The sequence below is a fragment of the Haliotis rubra genome, unplaced genomic scaffold (assembly GCF_003918875.1).
Source record: "Haliotis rubra isolate DU_JTF1 unplaced genomic scaffold, ASM391887v1 Scf235, whole genome shotgun sequence".
NCBI classification, from domain to species: Eukaryota; Metazoa; Mollusca; class Gastropoda; order Lepetellida; family Haliotidae; genus Haliotis; species Haliotis rubra.
Window position 1 is genome coordinate 873,925 of NW_025766392.1, and position 21,014 is coordinate 894,938.

At 38.7% G+C, this 21,014-nt stretch overlaps 1 protein-coding gene across 6 annotated transcripts in view; it reads right to left on the reverse strand.

The window, feature by feature from the left end:
* The window catches only part of LOC124278326, a 63,175-nt gene that overhangs the window by 26,175 nt on the left and 15,986 nt on the right, over nt 1-21,014 (reverse strand). For 2 of the 6 annotated variants that reach the window (XM_046714047.1, XM_046714046.1), the window contains exons 2-3: nt 3,637-3,727; nt 1,866-1,907 (exon numbers count right to left, since the gene is read on the reverse strand). In XM_046714047.1, the coding sequence (XP_046570003.1) occupies nt 1,866-1,907; nt 3,637-3,676 (82 nt within the window). In that variant the 5' untranslated portion in view covers nt 3,677-3,727. Of the gene's footprint in view, nt 1-1,865; nt 1,908-3,636; nt 3,728-12,015; nt 12,197-12,250; nt 12,273-13,871; nt 13,958-21,014 lie in introns of those variants that run through there. The other 4 variants (XM_046714049.1, XM_046714051.1, XM_046714050.1 and 1 more) reach the window with 4 other exon arrangements.

Genomic DNA, 21,014 nt, shown 5'->3' on the forward strand with positions numbered 1-21,014 from the left:
GCAATATCACGGCAGGGGACACCAGAAATGGACTTCACACATTGTACCCATTTGGAGATTCAAACCCGGATCTTCGGCATGAAGAGACAACAGTTTAACCACAAGGTTATCTAACTGCCCACTCAAGTGATAGAACAAAAACCAAGACTGAATAAAAGCTATGCCAGGGTTTTGTGTACAAAACAAGGATGAAACTCTGGCACTTGGACCTAAATGAGTTAAAATTTAGTTAGTTTCACAAAATACCTGTTGACAAAGGACAGTAAAAGAGCCGTTCTTGGACTTAACCCATGGTATTATTTAAGGCAACCAAGGGACACAATTCTATGAGTGAGTGAATGAGTTTCGTTTTACGTCACTTTTAGCAATGTTCCAACAATATCACGGCGGAGGACATGAAGTTTCATGAAGATTAATCATCAACAAACAGTACATGTATAGGCTCAACACAAGGTATAACTATGTTCAGGTGCAGTTTAATATAATACAGCCCCCAATACATTGAGCAGGGAGCTGACGTAACATCTTAGCATGTCTGTTTTTTAGCGCAGTGCTCAGCAATATCTAAGCTACATGACTGCAGTCTGTATATTGTCAAGTCTACACCAGACAACTTAGTGATTGACAGTTTCAGTATTGATCTTTGCAGGGAAAGACTTCCGCCTGTATCCCCCCTTAAATTTCATTCTAGTCAAATAATGTCACCTGAATATATATTGCTCATCTGATAAGGATGAGTTTTAACATGTTTCTTTAATTGTATCTGAACTTACCGAAAGACATATCCAACTTCTAACAGGGGTGGAAATAACTTTAAAATTGCTAGTGTACTCCGGTACAGTGGCACATGTGAAATCACTTGCCCTGAAAATTTTTCCACTATACCGGCTATTTTCTTGTTGAATTTTTAAATAAACAACATAATTAACATTAGAAAATCAACTGGACGCCGGTACAGTGTGATATACAAATTTGCTTGCCCGACAGAAAAACGACGTCGGGCAATGGGTTATTTCCACCCCTGTCTAAACATGCCACTCAAAGAAATTTTTCCTCATCATTAAAATTTCGGGGGGATGGGGGCGGAAGTCTTACCCTTTGCAGTTGGGATAGGATGACCTGCATTAACTCTGTGTCCCTCACCACCTGATCGCGATACTTGCTTCTTATGACAAGTATGGATTGATGAATACCAATTCTAACCAGGATCTTCACTCACACCATCTTAGCTATCGCCAACTAAAATCTGTACTTCACAAATTATTGAAACTGATAAACAGGAAGAGTGAATGTGATAAGACCAGGACAGAGATTCAGCACCAATTCTTGCTATATCACAGTTATTGACACAATGAATCAGCTACACACAACACATGTTTACCAAAACAAAGTCCAATGACTAAACGACGAAACTATCCAAAGTTTTGAAATAGCATATGCAAATCTGAGGCTAGTCAAAGTCCAGAAGGGCATCAAGTCTGGATTACTAGTTGACCATTAGGCAACTCTGTGGTAGACCATTTCTGCAGATTATTGAAAATACAAACTCATTTCTAACCCTGCTAACAGTACCTTACAGAATTCAAACCAAGAGATACTGTATGTCATATGTAAAAACATACTAATTTCTAAAAAGATATTTTGGTCAGACCTACTTGAGGTGAGCATATAACATTTTACAAGTGTGTTGACAAAAATGACTGACAGAGCATGGTCACATCAACACCACTTGTCAAATAGTTTAATAAGAAATAATGAATGTTTAAACTATTCTGAACTGAAATAACTGACGGGATGAGTTGACAACAATGCTGGACTGATGTCCAAGTTACTTCAACACATGCACAGTGTATAGGTAGACTCACATGGCTCGACTCCTGTTGCTAGTCTGAACACGTTCAGAACACCTGGAAATAAAACATATAACATAGAGATACTACTGTCTAGTCAACTGATTATGGGGAAACAAAAAATACCACAGTCATAAAGCATAAAATGCAATAGAAATTAATGTTAAAACACTGTGAGTGTTACACTAAACTAAATACTATCAAGATAGCTGTTTTAAATATATGATATGCACTTGAAAAATACTGAATGAAATGTTAATAAAGAGTCTTATGGTAAATGTTTCAATGCAATTGGCTGATACAGTTTGGGGGGAGTGCAGAGGTACAGATAAGCTGCGTATCTGGCGTAAATTACGCAAACATTTATGTGAAAACCCAATTCCTATTAAGTCTATTGCGTACAAGTACGCTTGAAGTTTTGTAAATACTCAATAAATGTGATCTTACATGCGTACACACAAAAATGTCCAATCGTAGCTTGTGTACCGGTGGATAGATAAAATAACTGACGTATATTGAGAGGTTCTATTTTAGGACATGAACTTGACAACCTGCAGTCTTTCTTATCATTTCTCATATTACAGATCAAAGGTAAATCACAAACACTAACATTTAAACTACATTATATTTTTAAAATTAATGGAAATTGGCACAATACCCAAATGAGTTTGATTGAGGTGAGTACAATTTATTTCGTTACTCAAAGGAAAATTAGGATACCCAATTGAGATGAACACAAGGGAGTACATAACTCAATGACCCAAAACGTTATCTGTAGCTCTGGGAGTGGGATGAGCCCGCTTTTAAAGACATCTTAAATGTTCACTGAGACAGGCCATAAGCATAGTAAGTCACTTCATGGCTTGTACATATCCTTCCTCCTTCCAATCTTGCCATCTCTTATAACATTACTGCAGCAGTTACTTGACATAGGAAATTATATTCCCTTAGAGTCTTCCTCTACGTCTGTCCAATATGACAGTGAGTGAGTGAGTGATTTTACGCCGCTTTTAGCAATGTTCCAGCAATATCACAGCAGGGGACACCAGAAATCATTATATGATAGGACTCAGTGCTTGATAATTACATAAAATCCACTGGTTCTTGAGCTGGCTTCACAGGAAGTGATGGCAGCCTTTTGATATTTGTCAAAATGTCATGTGTGGATAATTCCATAAGGAGGATTGAAGATACTGATACATCAAAATACAGAACGTGTGATGTTTAACTTTTGTTTTGTTGGTTTGTTTTATGCTGCACTCAGCAATACTCCCACTATATGGCAGCAGTCTGTTAATAATGGAGTCTGGACCAGACAATCCAGTGATCAAACATAATAAGCATCAATTTAAGCGATTGGGATATGATGACATGTGGCAACCAAGTCAGCAAGCCTGACCAACCAATCCCATTGGTTGTCTCTTCCAACAAACATGAGTTGAAAAAAAACAACTCTACCCAAGATCTTCACGGTGATGTTCAACTATTTCCCAGGGCCTTGATTTTCGAAGCTCTCTTAGTGCTCAGATAGTTGTAAGTGCCATACATTAACATTAACTTACGACTATCTTAGCGCTAAGAGAGCTTCGAAAATCAAGGCCCAGGTGTATACATATAATTATGTTAATAAAATACATCTAGTGTAAAAATACATGATACTGACGCAACTGCCCTGCATATTCATTGAACAGATAACCAAAATATTTCGAAGCAAGTCAACAATTCTGTCACTGAGCATTTGTTGGAATGAACACGGTTAATTGTTCACCATGACATGAGGCCTTACCTAGCAGGACCAACATCAGCAACATCATGACAATGGACATCGTTGACTGTGTGTCTGTCACTGGTCTGCAGCCTTATCCCATATTGTGCATCTGTAACATACATAGATATGATTAGCAAGTGTTGGCAACTTGACAAAAACTACAACAACATGACTAACAATGGATGGCAACTCTACAACATCAGCATCAGCAACAACATCAGCAAGGTAAACAGGTGATGGCACTCTACAAAACCAACAACATCGGCATCAGCAAGGTCAACAGGTGATGGCACTCTACAAAACCAACAACATCGGCATCAGCAAGGTCAACAGGTGATGGCACTCTACAAAACCAACAACATCAGCATCCGCAACATCAGCATCTGCAAGGTCAACAGGTGATGGCACTCTACAAAACCAACAACATCAGCATCAGCAACATCAGCATCAGCAACATCAGCATCAGCATCAGCCAATGCTTCAACCACTAGGCTACCCCATCGCCCCAGGTCAACAGGTGATGGCACTCTACAACACTAACACCAACAATATGAACAACAGGTGATTGCAATCTTGCTTGACAACGGTATAAGAATCCATACCGAAATGTTGCATTATATATAATAAAAGAAGTTGTTATCCATAAAGAATCTTACTTTCTTAGTAGGTGATTGCAGCTCAACATTTTTGGTGATCACAGGGACAGAAATGTATCATTCTTATCCTGTACAGCATGTCAGTACTTACAGGACCCTTACAATCCCTTTAAAAACCCTTGGAATTGAAGACTGGGGTCAGAGGACTAATTTTGGAGTGAGTGAGTGAGTTTAGTTTTACGCAGCTTTAAGCAGGATTCCAGCAACATCACAGCAGGGACACCAGAAATGGGCTTCACACATTGTACCCATGTGGGAAATGAACCCGGGTTTTCGGCATGACGAGCGAACGCTTTAACCACTAGGCTACTCCACCGCCCCTCCTAATTTTGGAGGTCAAGGTAAAATCATTATGAATGTTCCACATACCATAAGGATATCTTAGCACTAAGGTTATACTTATCTCCTATACTTACGATAGTCGCTAAGATGGCTGTATTGATTAGCCCTGGTAATATTATATCACTAGCTGTTTCATCATTACACATGCACTCAGACCAAGAAGGGCCGGGATCACAGCAATCTTCCCCTATCTTCCTGCACTACATGCATGTAAGGAAATAAGCCCTCTACTACTGGCTGACCTGACACAGAGAGGTCAGGTAGTGGTGGTGTCAACAGAAAGTAAAATCTGCTATCATATAACCTAATAAAACACTCATGTCCAGCAGAAACAATAAACTTACCGAGAGAATTCTCAGTAATGTTCAATAAAACAGATTGACATTTTTATGACACATGTTGCCATATTATAAGCTGCACTTGACCCACAAGCACCCGATCAATAATATTGAACCAACTACATACATGTATATTTACCAGCATCAACACATCACTGATCACATCCAGATGTACAACGTACTTGAAAACCTTCAGGGTTGCCGGGTTGGCGTCAGATACTTTTACTTTAGATAATCATTTATCTACGACTCCACACGATGTGCCCTTGACAGGCAATTGGGAAAAAATTGTTATTTTGTTTAAAAGTGGGATTTGTATAAGTTACTAATATTTTCTTTAATTTCCATTGTATATAAACATTACATTTGATGTAAACTGGCCATAAATATTCCTTTATTGGTTGGTTGGTTGTTTAACACTGCATTCAGCAATATTCCAGCTATATGGCAGTGGTCTGTAAATAATTGAGTCTGGACCAGACAATCCTGTGATCAACATCATGAGCATCGATTTACGTAATTGGATAAGATGACATGTGTCAACCATGTCTGCGAGTCTGACCACCCTTTCCTATTAGTCGCCTGATATGACAAGCATGGGTTGCTGAAGACCAATTCTAACCCAGGTTCTTCACAGGTGAAATATCACTTGAAGAGGAACAATATCATACCAGCTTCTAAATGCCACAAGAAATGTACTGCTCTTGTGACCAGTGAAATACAAGTGATATCCACAAAGTCCTCCGAGGCAGTTGGGTAACCTTTAGGCTAAAGCATTCGATTGTCACGCTGAAGAGTGAGTGAGTGAGTGAGTTTGGTTTTACGCCGCTTTTAGCAATATTCCAGCAACATCACGGCGAGGGACACCAGAAATGGGCTTCACACATTGTACCCATGTGGGGATTCGAACCCGGGTCTTCGGCGTGACGAGCGAATGCTTTTACCATTAGGCTACCCCACCGCCCCCTTCACACTGAAGACCGGGTTCGATTCCCAACAAGTGTACAATCTGTAAAGCCCAATTCAGGTGCCCCCGTCATGATATTGCTGGAATATTGCTAAAAGCGATGTAAAACTCACTCACAAACCCCCTCAATCTGATATGGCTGTATTGTATATGTATAAACAAGTCACTGGAACTACATTATTCATCATTTAGGAATGTGTTATTGACATTTGCTGCATACTTGTAATCTCTGACATCTGAGACAGTATAGATACATCTCTGTTACCGTAATCATAGTCATAAAAGTGAGTGAGTGAGTATGGTTTTACGTCGTTTTCAGCAATATTCCAGCAATATCACGGCAGGGGACACCAGAAATGGGCTTCACACTTTGTGCCCATGTAGGGAATCCAATCCAGGATTTCGGCGTGACGAACCAACAGTTTAACCACTAGGCTACCCCACAACGACCATAGTCATACAAGGAACATTTATACCAACATATGATAAATCCAGATGTGGGGAAATATGAGAAATTATCCTCCATGGAACTGAGTTTATGAAATATTTCTTAAACACCTGTGAGTATTGAAAACATGGCATGTTTTGAGATATGACATAACACTCATTACCTTCTGAGTGAATTAATTACAGGTAATGAAAGCCTGTTACAGTAACTGATCACAATATCCAGATGTCACGTGTTATTGACTGTTGGACTGCCTTGCTGGTGCACAACAAATATCAAAATACATCAGATACATAGGATACAATTACGAATTAATTTGATCAACTATTTTGCATTTATGGAAGTAATAAATATAAATATTCAGTGAGGCTTTTCCGTAAATATATATGCCAAACAAGCATGCTGAGTCAAAAAAGGCAAAAATATATTGACATCAACTCTTGGTTAGCCAATCAAATGACATGGAATCACTAACAATATATTTTCTAAGATGCCTAGCGGTTAGAACAATCGAAAATTTTTTACATTATCGGACAATAAATGTACAGTGTTTTGATGACGTAACATCTGAATGACGCCATTCTAGTGTGCCCCCTCGTAATCGAACCATTTTACATTACGTCACAATGTTAGCGACGTCACATACATGTCAGTTGTCATTGCCTCGTACGGCCTCCTACAGTAAACTACTCTGTTGCATCCCGTTTCTTGGTTTGCAGTTGCTTCACGCAGCTAACATCACTGGTGGAAATATTACGTTTATGTTTTACGACGGTTAAAATGTGTCAATTCGACTCACAAGTTTCAGCGACATGGTAACGTTCGCAATGTTTACATTCCCACAATGCAATCGTGGAATGTCGCTTGACTACTCAGCTTCATCTGGATGTACTGATCTAAACGTACGTTGGTAGTAGAAATGCGACGTTCATATTGCCCCATATGGTTTACGTTAATGACAGATGTAATTAAAATAATTCAGAGAAGATATTTAATCCGAACGTAAACCGTCATCAAACTGTTAGCATTTGTTTTTTTCTGGTAACACTCGTCTTAACGTAGGGGGAAGACACATCAATAGAACAGCACGCCAGTTAGCCCTGTGCGAGGATTCTTAATTTAGGTCACCGACACTGTCGTTTGTTTTCTGCCTTAAATTAATCGTAATTATCCTTAGAAAGTATTAAATTTGGAATCTTAGAAAAGAAATACAGTTCGGCTCTACCACCATGTATAGTGTAATAAAGCACACTTTCGCCCTGAACTATTATAACGTTAAATTAAAGCACTCGGATGCAAGCGTCCTCGTACTTTAACTATAACAGTTCAGGGCGAAAGTAGGTTTTATTACACAATAGATGGTGGTAGAGCGAACTGTATTTCTTAAATATACTGAAGTCAACTCTTGGTTAGGCAATCGAATGACAAGGAATCACTAACAATATATTTATATATTGACATCAACTCTTGGTTAGCCAATCAATTGACATGGAATCACTAACAATATATTTATATATTGACATCAACTCTTGGTTAGCCAATCAATTGACATGGAATCACTAACAATATATTTATATATTGACGTCAACTCTTGGTTAGCCAATCAATTGACATGGAATCACTAACAATATATTTATATATTGACGTCAACTCTTGGTTAGCCAATCAATTGACATGGAATCACTAACAATATATTTATATATTGACGTCAACTCTTGGTTAGGCAATCAAATTACATGGAACCACTAACAATATATTTATATATTGACGTCAACTCTTGGTTAGCCAATCAATTGACATGGAATCACTAAGAATATATCTATATATTGACGTCAACTCTTGGTTAGCCAATCAATTGACATGGAATCACTAAGAATATATTTATATATTGACGTCAACTCTTGGTTAGCCAATAAAATGACATGGAATCACTAACAATATATTTATTCAGCTTGTCACTGAATTTATTAATTGTATGAGACAACATTTTGGCCACGTGAACAACCTAAAAAGTTGAGAAACTTGCTGAAGAAATAGCTCATCTGACACCAAAAGGATTCTTGCATATCCTATGTACCATAAACAGAATATTTAATTTCATACCTGCTCATCCCTTAAAAAAAAAACCTAGCTAAGTTAAAACTGCCCTACTCGAAACTAGAGTAAAAACACAGATCTCTCACTGACCCAGACAGTGGTGTGTTTTAGGTACTAGAGAATGCAAGATCATGTTATAGATAGTGTTATTCCAATTACGTGTGATATACAATTATCCCCACTCTCGTGACACACTCGTGTTCCACTAGGTCACAAGTATAGGATAAAGATAGTCAGCCAACAAATGAACTGATTGCAGCTGTCCATGCCGGCCTTACAACAATGAGATACTTCTAGAGTATTTGAGTATAAGTTGCAATACAAATAATGTATAATGTCCCCAAATATCACTGAAATTAATGCTTTAAATAAACAGAGGGAAAACAAGTTCCATTACCACACTATAGAGTGAGTGAGTGAGTTTAGTTTTACGCCGCACTCAGCAATATTCCAGCTATATGGCGGCGGTCTGTAAATAATCGAGTCTGGACCAGACAATCCAGTGATCAACAGCATGAGCATCGATCTGCGCAATTTGGAACCGATGACATGTGTCAACCAAGTCAGCGAAACTGACCACCCGATCCCGTTAGTCGCCTCTTACGACAAGATAGTCGCCTTTTTATGGCAAGCACATGGGTTGCTGAAGACCTATTCTACCCCGGATCTTCACGGGTTACCACACTATAGAGGAAGATACTTACTGAGTTCAATGATACAGGTAAACAGGAGGTTAAAAAACAGAATGTACTTTCACCTCACGTCCAAACAACACTGCACTATTAGTATTACTTATCCTCTACAGACACTGTGTGATATGTCTTCAACACTGTATCCTCAAAGAAACACTGTCAAGTCAGATCGAGCTACTTACCCTCCTACAGACACTGTGTGGTAACCAGATAAAACACTGTCAAGTCAGATCGAGCTACTTACCCTCCTACAGACACTGTGTGGTAACCAGATAAAACACTGTCAAGTCAGATCGAGCTACTTACCCTCCTACAGACACTGTGTGGTAACCAGATAAAACACTGTCAAGTCAGATCGAGCTACTTACCCTCCTACAGACACTGTGTGGTAACCAGATAAAACACTGTCAAGTCAGATCGAGCTACTTACCCTCCTACAGACACTGTGTGGTAACTAGATAGAACACTGTCAAGTCAGATCGAGCTACATACTTACATACATACATACATACTAACATTTGTATAGCGCCGATATCCAGCTCAGCTCTGCTTCTCAAAGGTGCTTTGTTTTTCCCTCGTTCACTGGATGTCAATCTCAATGGCACATCGTATTGTCAATCTCAACTCTCTGGGGAGCATACAGCCACTAGGCGCACCGAGTTATTATGGCATTCCCATCCTTACGAGGTACCCATTCACAGCTGGGTGGACTGGGACACATAGTCACAGTACTTTGTCCAAGTTTACTGCACGTTGCTGTACCCGCAACTAGGTGTTTGCACATGTAACCTTCCAACTCTCTAAGTGTGATATACAAAACCGATAATCCAAATCAACATATGCAGGTTGTCTGGCTGAAGTCCTTCTTGACTTATTAACATGTCATAAATATTACAACGTGAACACAATCTCATGGTACAAGAGGTACAAGAGGGAGTGAAGAGGATATCATAAACACAAATCTCCATGACACTGTAACAAGATACCCTGCACGGATCTACTTGTTGGGAGAGTCAGCCTCCATTAATATTGCAAGTCGAGGTGGGGCAATCAGTAACAACTGACTGACTGACTGAGTTTGGTTTTACGCCCCTTTTAGCAATATTCCAGCAACATCACGGCGGGGGACACCAGAAATGGGCTTCACACATTGTACCCATGTGGGGATTCGAACCCGGGTCTTCGGCGTGACGAGCCAACGCTTTAACCATTAGGCTACCCCACCGCCCCCAATCAGTAACGAGATTTCAAGATTTCATCTATATATGCATGAACAATGGGGGTAGCTTAGTGGTTAAAGTGTTCACTCATCATGCCAAAGACCTGGGTTTGATTCCACACATGGGTATATTGTGTGTAGCCCATGTCTGATGTTCACATCGTGATATTACTGGAATATTGCTATAAGCAGCATAAAACCTCACTCACTCACTATCTGCCTCATTAATGTCAAGGCCAACTCAAGTTGACGACTTGTTTGATCTGAGTCATCCAATCCCCTATTTCAGTACAACAACAGTAATATAAAGGCTGGCTAAAAAGATTGATAATCGGAAATATTGTCGATAGAAAAAATTATTAATGATTATCAATATGAAAATAGTGTCTTCGATAATTTAGTACATAAACTTTTGGGAATGAATAAAGTTTAAATTTACTCACACAATTCAAAGTTAGGTTTTTATTCATAGGGTGTTTATAAATTATGTTCAAGACGCTGTTTTGATAGTAACCCACGCATAAACATGTCGCCAGTCAGCAATGAGGTGAAATATAATAATTTCTTTCAGACTTTCCTATCTATTTTTGCTCAAAGTTGCGTCTCCGATATTTAACGATAATAGACTGATATTCATTTTATGATTATTGATCTCGATGATCAATATCAACAGCCAGTCCTATAGTGTATACTAACACTGTATAAAACTCCAAACTTCACACTGACTTGAAATGGAGAGCTACTTCACTTTCAAACAGGCTTATATAGGTTAAACTCACCTCAACATGACTGGTAATTGAAACATTACTTTTGATAAATGATAATCTTAATAAAAAATAAATTTGATTAGTCTGGTGTACCCTTATTAGTTTAGTTTTAGCAATTTTCCAACAACATCACAACGGGGTACACCAGTAATGGGCTTCACACATTGTGCCCATGTAGAGAATTCAACCAGAGTCTTTGGTGTGACAAGTGAACACCTTAATAACTAGGCTACGCCATACCCTTATTAAGTGGGGGACCGCCTCTGTGGTGTAGTGGTTAGAGTGTCCGCCCGGAGAGCGGAAGGTCGCAGGTTCGATCCCCGACCGCATTATACCAAAAGACGTTAAAATATGGTACTTGTTGGTCCCTGCCTGGCGCTCGGCATTAATGGGTACAACAAGGACTGGTCGGCTCGGAGTCAGTATAATGTGTCTGAGTGGGGTATTCTTGCTTCACTGCGGCATGGCATCTCAGTGGGCTAGCACTATAAAACCAGCTTCAGTCTGGGCTAGTACCGGTACAAGCAGCCGCACATACACATACACACACATGCACGTCGTCATATGAACGAAATATTCTCAAGCACGATGTTAAACCCAATTTCACCTCACCTCACCTATTAAGTGGGAGTGATTCATGCCAAATGTGGTGAAGTTGCTGAAGAAAGCTAGCTACAATACTGACCATACTATGCAGCATTTGTACAGCAGAGCGCCAGTTTGCTTCATCCAATCACAGTCCCACGACTTAGCTTTAGGATCTTGATAAACAAGTTCATCACATATACATTATTCTAATATTAATAATTCATCCCAATGAAACCTTCCAAACTGGTTCTGATGAGACCAGCAACATCAAATCAAAAGTCACCTCACACAACAACGCAATCAGCAGCCATTTTGATTTTCCAGGTGAGCAATACAAAGCACATGTCAGTCTGCCTAACGCAACTGCACAGTGCTCGAGGCTGGGCAGTGTACAGGTAACATGCTGTTTACAACACCAAGCCTGTACAACACAATCAAGCTAACCCATAGGTCATGCTGCTTCCGTCATAAAACATCATAAAATATACATAGTCGCTGACATAACCAGAGTACAATACTCATCGAAAGTTGAGTGAGAAAGTGTGTCCGGTCTAATACAGTCACCCACTTCTATCACAGCATGTCAACTTTATTTAGTAGAAAGCCCAATGTGATGCAAGTTTCCCATGACCACTTGCACTGTGTGACACGGAGAAACAATTACAATTACAGGTGTAGACGTAGCCTGTCTCACAGTCCCTCAACCACATTAGTTTCTGTTCCGACAAGCCCTCTTGCAACGCTAAAGCTCTAAATGAAGCATGTCTAGATTTTCTCAGGTTTTGAATCAGGTTACTTTTCAATATAAATGGAGCTATTTGTTTGTATCAAAAGTATATTTTTACAGAGAATAAGCGTAACCAACGCAAATAATGTGGTTTTGGGACTGTGAGTCTCTGAACATATATAATTTTGATAGTAACAAATAAACCCATTTAAATTGAAAAGGAGCCCCAGTGACCCTTGGGGAATCTAGACTTGCTTCATTTAGGGCTTTAGCACTGCAGGGAGGGCGAGGCAGTACGGAAAGTAATCAATGTGGTTCAGGGACTGTGAGATGGACTCCATTGCAGGGAGGGCCAGACAGTAGGGAAAATAATGTGGTTCAAGGACTGTGAGACAGACTAGACATCAGGCTATAGGATTCATTCTTACAAACTGACATACAACCTCAGAATGGACCGTTTCTGTGGGTAGTGGCCAATCTACATTCAGATCAGATGAAAAGACATTAAGAGATGGTACTTGAGGCATTGCCTGGCACTTGGCATTCAGAAGAAAAACAAGAACTAGTCAGCTTGGAGTCAGTCTACTGTGTCTGAATGGGTATCAATGTTAAACTACAGGATGGTATCTCAGTGGCACTAAAAAACCTACGTAAGCTGGGGTGGAAATAACTTTAAAATTGCCAGTGTACTCCGGTACAGTGGCACATGTAAAATCACTTGCCGTGATCATTTTCCACTATACCGGCCGTTTTCTTGTTGATTTTTTTAAATAAACAACATTATTAACATTGGAAAGTCAACTGGACACCGGTACAGTGTGATATACAAATTTGCTTGCCCGACATAAAAAACACTGGACTCGGACGTCGGGCAATGGGTTATTTCCACCCCTGGTAAGTCCAGGCTAGTTCAAACATGGCAAACACTGCATGAACATATGTTTCTGTATGAGATAAAACATCATCTGCACTTTTAAAGCCCATAATAACTCAAGTCACTTTACCTCAGCAGGCCATCACTCTGACAATATTTCTACATGTATATAGATGACAGATTAACTCAAAACATACCATCCCTAAATGGAATTACAAAAGATGTACCACAACAAAGTGTCCTTATATTCACACACCTACCTCCAACCCGTGAAGATCTGGGTTAGAATTGATCTTCAGTAAATCATGCTTGTCATAAGAGGCTACTAACAGGATTGGGTGGTCAGGCTCGCTGACACATGTCATCGTATCGCAGTTGAGTAGATCGATGCTGATGCTGTGGGATCACTGGATTGTCTGGTCCAGAATCAATTATTAACAGATTGCTGCCATATAGCTGCCATATAGCTGCCATATAGCTGGAATACTGCTGAGTGTGGCGTAAAAGTAAACTCACTCACTCACTCACTCACACCTACCTCCAGTACTGCTTTCCAGCTGTACAATCAAACGACAGAGAGTATCTACTTAGTTGTCAGTGTAAAACTTCTCTGACAAAAAAATTATTTTGTTGACAATAAATCACGAAGATTCAAGGAAATCATCACATAAAATTCATGGAACTGAGACAATGCTCTTTCCCTTTTCTAGGAAATTCATCATATCCTGTATCTCCTCAACAGGAGGCCAGCTTGATCACCACAACATGTGTAGCCACAGGGTTACTCTACAACAGGGATAGGTCACTCGCTGGCTTTCTTTACCATTTGTACTAATTAGGGTGTGCCTCGTCATGCTCCAGCGCAAACAGTGACTTGGTTCGTTCCCAGCGCAACTTTGGCTGCGTTTAACAGTACTTCAGCCAGTTTATTGTATCAGTCGGAATTTTACAATGAATGAATGAATGAATTAAGAGCAAGAATTATATGTGAATGAATGAAATAAATAAAGAAAAAGAACAAAATAAAAAGAACATATGTGAATGAATGAAAGAATAAATGATACACCACGGCCATCCCTCCCCAAACATGTTAAAGAACGCAAAACTATCGGTAGAACACATGTGTTAACATCAGCTGTCCTTTTTAAAAAAAATCTACTTTGAGACATTTTTTTACATTAGTAACTAATTCAGATATCTTATACTATGATCAACAAGAAAGAAAGAAGTTTTAGAACTATAACACTCAAGCATCACAAGCATCAATGGCAGTATGTCATATTTTTCACACACCTCAAATACACCCTAACAAAAAAAAATTAAATCATAAAACTATCACTATTACTTGCAAACACCTTTCACCTGATGGTATATTCCCCTCATAAAAATTAACAGTGTATGTTAAAGATGTTTTAGAACAATAACTAGAAACACTCAAACAACGCCCTGTAGTATTTCAATGGCAGATCGGCCATATGTCATATATTTCACACACCTCAAATACACCCTAACAAAAAAAAATTAGTTATAAAAATATCACTATTACTTGCAAACACCTTTGAACTAAAGGTATATTTCCCTTCTAAAAATTAAACGAATATGTGAAAGAAGTCTTTAGCGATCGAATTTAGTCTTTCTTCGCTGTGTACTGAGAATTGAAGCCAGTGAGCTACAACAAGCTGACTTGAAACTTTACTACAAATCTACTGTACTAATACTAACACTAATAACAATTATTTGACTTAAAATGAAGTGACAGAATAGGTAACTTATCTTCTACATGTAGGTTTTCAATTGTCACAACACTCAGCGTATGTAATCAGCTGTTGAAAATAAACCGGGCTCAATCTTAAAAACTACGCTGCCGCCATACTGGCTACACTGGTCACGTGACGAGCCGAGGCATAGCTTAGGGGTTTTCCGAGGAGTGACCACTCCCCCTTATAGAGTCTCCCTGATAGCCATTAGCATGGTCCAATGACTCATGATTCATTACCTTGACCAAGTAAGACTCTTTTTTTAATTCTACCCTAAGCTTGCTGAATAAAGCTGTGTAACATCCTACTACAAATTTGCATCCTAGACTCAATAATGTCGTGTAATATCCAGAAATACACTTGTATCCTACCCTTAATACTGCTCTTTAATACCCAGCATACATGTGTATCTTCCTCTGAATAAAGCTGTGTAACATCCTACTACAAATTTGCATCCTAGACTCAATAATGTCGTGTAATATCCAGAAACACACTTGTATCCTACCCTCAAAAATGCTCTTTAATACCCAGCATACATGCGTATCCTCCTCTGAATAAAGCTGTGTAACATCCTACTACAAATTTGCATCCTAGATTCAATAATGTCGTGTAATATCCAGAACCACACTTGTATCCTACCCTTAATACTGCTCTTTAATACCCAGCATACATGCGTATCCTCCTCTGAATAAAGCTGTGTAACATCCTACTACAAATTTGCATCCTAGACTCAAAAATGTCGTGTAATATCCAGAAACACACTTGTATCCTACCCTCAATAATGCTCTTTAATACCCAGCATACATGTGTATCCTCCTCTGAATAAAGCTGTGTAACATCCTACTACAAATTTGTATCCTACCCTCAATGAAGCTGTTTAATACCAGCACACACTTGTATTCCACCCTGAATGTGACAGACAGCAGTTGGTTGACCAGCAGACTCACTGTGGTAGGTAGCTTGTCACAGGTAGGTCAAGGGATGCATTGCCTACCTACCAAACACTAATTACATCACTAACAAACACGCAACAGATCATTAGCATAATTAATCCATAGTCACCAGATTGGGGCAACAGATCATTAGCATAATTAATCCATAGTCACCAGATTGGGTAACTTCGTTAACTCAGAAAGGAATAATCCATTAACTTATCAGCAATGTCACTATGGACTGTCTGACTGAAGGGGTTAATTAAAGAAGCAGTGATCCACAGTGGCTGGTTCTACGTAATTCCTGTGATCACCTACACAGCAGGTGAAGTCTTCACCTAGACTAAGGTTTAGTCTCTGAATATATATAATTTTGACAGTAAAAACAAGCCCATTTATATTGAAAAGGAGCCCTAGGGAGACCAGAGATTCTGAACCTGAGGAAATCTAGACTTGCTTTATTTAGGGCTTTAGCACTGCAGAGAGGGCTTGGCAGTAGGGAAATTAATGTGGTTCAGGGACTGTGAGACAGACTAGTCTTCACCCTGAACATGCTAAATACATGCCCTGTTGAGGCTAATCACATGTTGAAGCAAGTTTCTAAGTGAGTGAGTCAGGTTTTATACTTATCGTGGAGGAAAGTGATAAGCATCATTCTGACAAGCTTAGAAAGATAATCATTTAACGCAATATCCCAGCTATATGGTGGCAGTCTGTAAATAATCGAGTCTGGACCAGACAATCCATTGATCAACAGCATGAACATCGATATACGCAATTGGGATGTGATGACAAGTGTCAACCAAGTCAGCCAGCCTGACCACCCCATCCTGTTAGTCGCCTCTTACAAGCATGGGTTACTGAAGACCAATTCTAACCCAGATCTTCACAAGGGACAAAGTTTCTTAAGATGAAGTGGTATTCAAATCTATGATCACTGCAACTTTCTGACACTGTAGAGTGAGTGAGTGAGTGAGTGAGTGAGGAGTGAGGAGTGAGTGAGTGAGTGAGTGAGTGAGTGAGTGAGTGAGTGAGTGAGTGAGTGAGGTTGAGTGAGTGAGTGAGAGTGAGTGAGTGAGTGAGTGAGTGAGTGAGTGAGTGAGTGAGTGAGTGAGTGAGTGAGTGAGTGAGTGAGTGAGTGAGTGAGAGTGAAATTTCTTAGGTACAAATGTACTTGTTTATCAAACATATATTTCGGTATTAAGGGGGTCAGGCCATGAAGGATTCCAATGAATGTAACTTTGCATGGTGAGTGAGTGAGTGAACTTGCTTACTAATCATTTATTTCAAGCCCTACTTTTACTCAGACCCATCATTATTCTGGATTGCGTGGTTGACTGTGCAACATTAGACATTATACAATGTGGATCACTGCTCAAATATCAATCTCTGATTTAAACTAGAATAATTATGCAGGGATTTATCAAGAATTACAAACTAGATATCAAGTGGAAAAAAACATAATTTCCATAAATTCAGGATTATATAAAAACTTCCGTCAGTGTAGAACTATAAACATCAAAACCTCTTTGTTGTCAAAGCCATGCGGAAAACGTAAACATAATTGTGTGAAAATTATGAAACCTGTTCAAATGACAGACAGCAATCGGTTTTTACTTCTTTACACTTTTATGTCTACTGAAAATGGGTGAATAAAAATTAAATTCAAAGAATGAGACAAAGCATGTTTGGGCTTTGTTTATTGTCAGCCCTGGTAATTGATGCATTCAATAAAAAATGTACAATCTGAAAAGACACACTGGTATGCAAGCTTAGAAGGGTACAATGGATATTCACACACTATTGCTATCAGAGGCTGTATTGTAAATGTACATACTCTTAAACAGTTAATGGTTGTATATTATGTTTAATGTCTCACAAGCCCTAAAACCATATACTTTTCCCTCCTGCTGAGCCCTTTCTGCAAAGCAATTCCCTAAATGAAGCAAGTCTTCGTTCTTCTTCAGGTTCTGAAACTCTTATTTATCAGAGGCCTTTCCATTTTAAATGGAGTTAGGATACAGAGCTCCAGATAAGATTTAGCTCATGTGGGTACTGTACCCACTGTATTTTTTTGGAGTGGGTATTATGAATGTTGAGTGGGTATTTCATTACCCACTGCTTTCAAATATGTGCATATTTCAGTCATTTTACTCACCTAAGTATTATGTCATTGAGTAAGTTTACTAAGCAGGTATGTTCTGCCTTATGTCATACCTAATCAAAACCAACTTAAATATAATGGAAATGATTTCATAAAAAATCCCTCATCCTATACTGACAGTACAACACTAGTCCTATACTAACTTGATAGCAATCGATGTCTTTCTCATTACGCAAGCGATTTTTATGAATATATTCCGTACGCATTTGTTTTAAACTTTTTGCGTATCTAACATTTTAAATGCGTAATTGGTACACAACAATTATTTTTCAATGCGTAATTGAAAATTTTCTATGCGTATTTTCCCTGGATATGCAGCTTATCTGGGCCTCTGACGATAGTTGTGTTTATGAATACAATATACAATGTACATTTAGAGACTTAGCGTTAGTTGAACAAATTGCTGCAGCTTATCTGGAGCTATTGATATGTTACATGCACTTCATGCGACGGCGTCCAATTTGTTAACTTTGTGAAAAAACAGGTTGTTAGTTATCAGCTAAGGCATCATGTCTCATATAAGCTAGTTTCACAAACTGACAAACCGAAATAAATTAAATTAGAAACAAAATTTAATAACTTTGGACAAAAATGAACGTCTGATTGTTTCTTTAGGTGTCATCCCTGGAAAGTGTAAATGACATAAGCTAATAAGTTACAGCTGCTTGGAGGACCACACCACAACAATTATTAAATCGACAGCTCGTTGAAATATTTCAATGAAGTTTCACCAAAATCCCAACAAGAACACTTCAGTTGATTACTGAGGTGGCACATTAACAATGCAAACAATTGAAACTGTTTTCTCTCCTTTTTTTAACCACCTACATTGAACTTCATGACAGTAGCTTGTAAATCATTAAATGAACTAATAATAAAGACTAGGCCTACACAATCTGAAACAAAGAGCATATTCAAAGTATTCTAAAGGCTCAGATGGCTAGTGAGGTTCTTCAAGAACGGATCATTCATCATTAGCTAGCCCATCTGGCCACTGGCTGTTCCTATATATAGTCTCGTCGGTCCAAAAATACAGTCATCCTATTTAAAAATATATATCTACTATCGACATACATAACCCGAAGAGATCCCAGAACAATGCTGATCTTATCCACCAGAGACAATCCAGACTTGAGCTGGAGTCAGGTTCTACTGTATTTTAATGAGTCTGGCAGATCAGTTAATCCACACTACTCATATCTTACTGATATTAATTCTATTAGAAACCCTCTCCCCCCTTCCCCTCTCTCTGCATCAATGTAATCATACATGCATCTGTAAGCAGAACAGGACTATGCTCTGATTGAATGAAGCTTTATCCCCCTCCTGAGGTTGATAATTAGATTATATCACATCGTATCCCCTTGTATAACCCTGTTATGTGGGATTACATATATCTCCTTTATTAAAATTCCATTGGTCAGTGTTGTTACAGTTCTACTTACGGTAATGAGGCTACTTAAAGGGGCACTTGGCTCTGGTCAATGGGCAGTCACCCAGCCTGATGGATTCAAGTGTTCAAACTGACTTTCTCATATGTAATGACACACATCTGTCTTTCAAACAAGGCACTCGTTATAACTTCCAGATTTAGACACATGTAGGCCTCCCATTGTGAACTTTTGAATAAAAGAAACAAATTGAAAGTTCTAACAAGGCATTTCATTGGCTAACCATAAATAAGAGTGCATGTTTATACGACCACAAGCAGACTTCTGTTACTTGATTGGTTGACAACAAACTTGTTCTAGTTGAATTCGATAGCACCCTAAATAGACTGTCAATAACAGTTTAAAATTGAAGGGGGAAAAGTCAGCCCCCTTAAGTTTAACTGCAAACGTTGAAACACAGAATGGTCTGTGAACTTAAATTCTACAATACATATCACCCCAGTGGTTACTCATAACTCAGATTACATAGTGACGAAGTGGGTTTCACAGCACCTACTACTTACCACATAAAAGAATTATTTTCAGTAAACAATTCTATTCAAATCCCAAATTTGAAAATATAAATTAAAAATCCCAATTATCCTGACATTAGGGCATGTGTTAAATTTTACTTAATCCTTTCATGGTCAGTAAATGACATATCACTGTTTTGGGGTATATCACAATGGTGATATCCAACTGGTCCACAAAGGGTTTCAGACTACAAATATGCATTTAAGTTTAAACCAACTTAAGTTCCCCCAGATGACACTAAGAAATTGGTCCGATAAATATAATTGTATACATGAACCCCCAAGTGTTAAGGAGCCCTCACGTATCTTAATTTGAGAGCTAGATGATGGGATATTGGTTATCGGAGCTGACAAGAGGATGTAAGCTGAATGGGGTAAAAGTCTTGTTAAAGATATGTTCTGAGGTAAGAGAAAGGGGAACAAGGGGTGGAAATAACCCATTGCCCGACGTCCGAGTCCAGTGTTTTTTTCTGTCGGGCAAGCAAATTTGTATATCACACTGTACCGGTGTCCAGTTGACTTTCCAATGTTAATAATGTTGTTTATTTAAAAAATCAACAAGAAAACAGCCGGTATAGTGGAAAAATGATCAGGGCAAGTGATTTTACATGTGCCACTGTACCAGAGTACATTAGCAATTTTAAAGTTATTTCCACCCCTGGAAACCAAGATGAGACACAACTGTGTGTCAATTGGTATTATGATCTTGGTTACTCTGAGAACTGATTATTATTTTTGAAAATTGAGTGATTATAAACCACAAACACCATTACAATGATAAGCACCTGGTGTTAATAATGGATACAGTCATTTTTATCACATAATTCTTGGATCTGTAAATATCACCCATCTACATACGTCTATC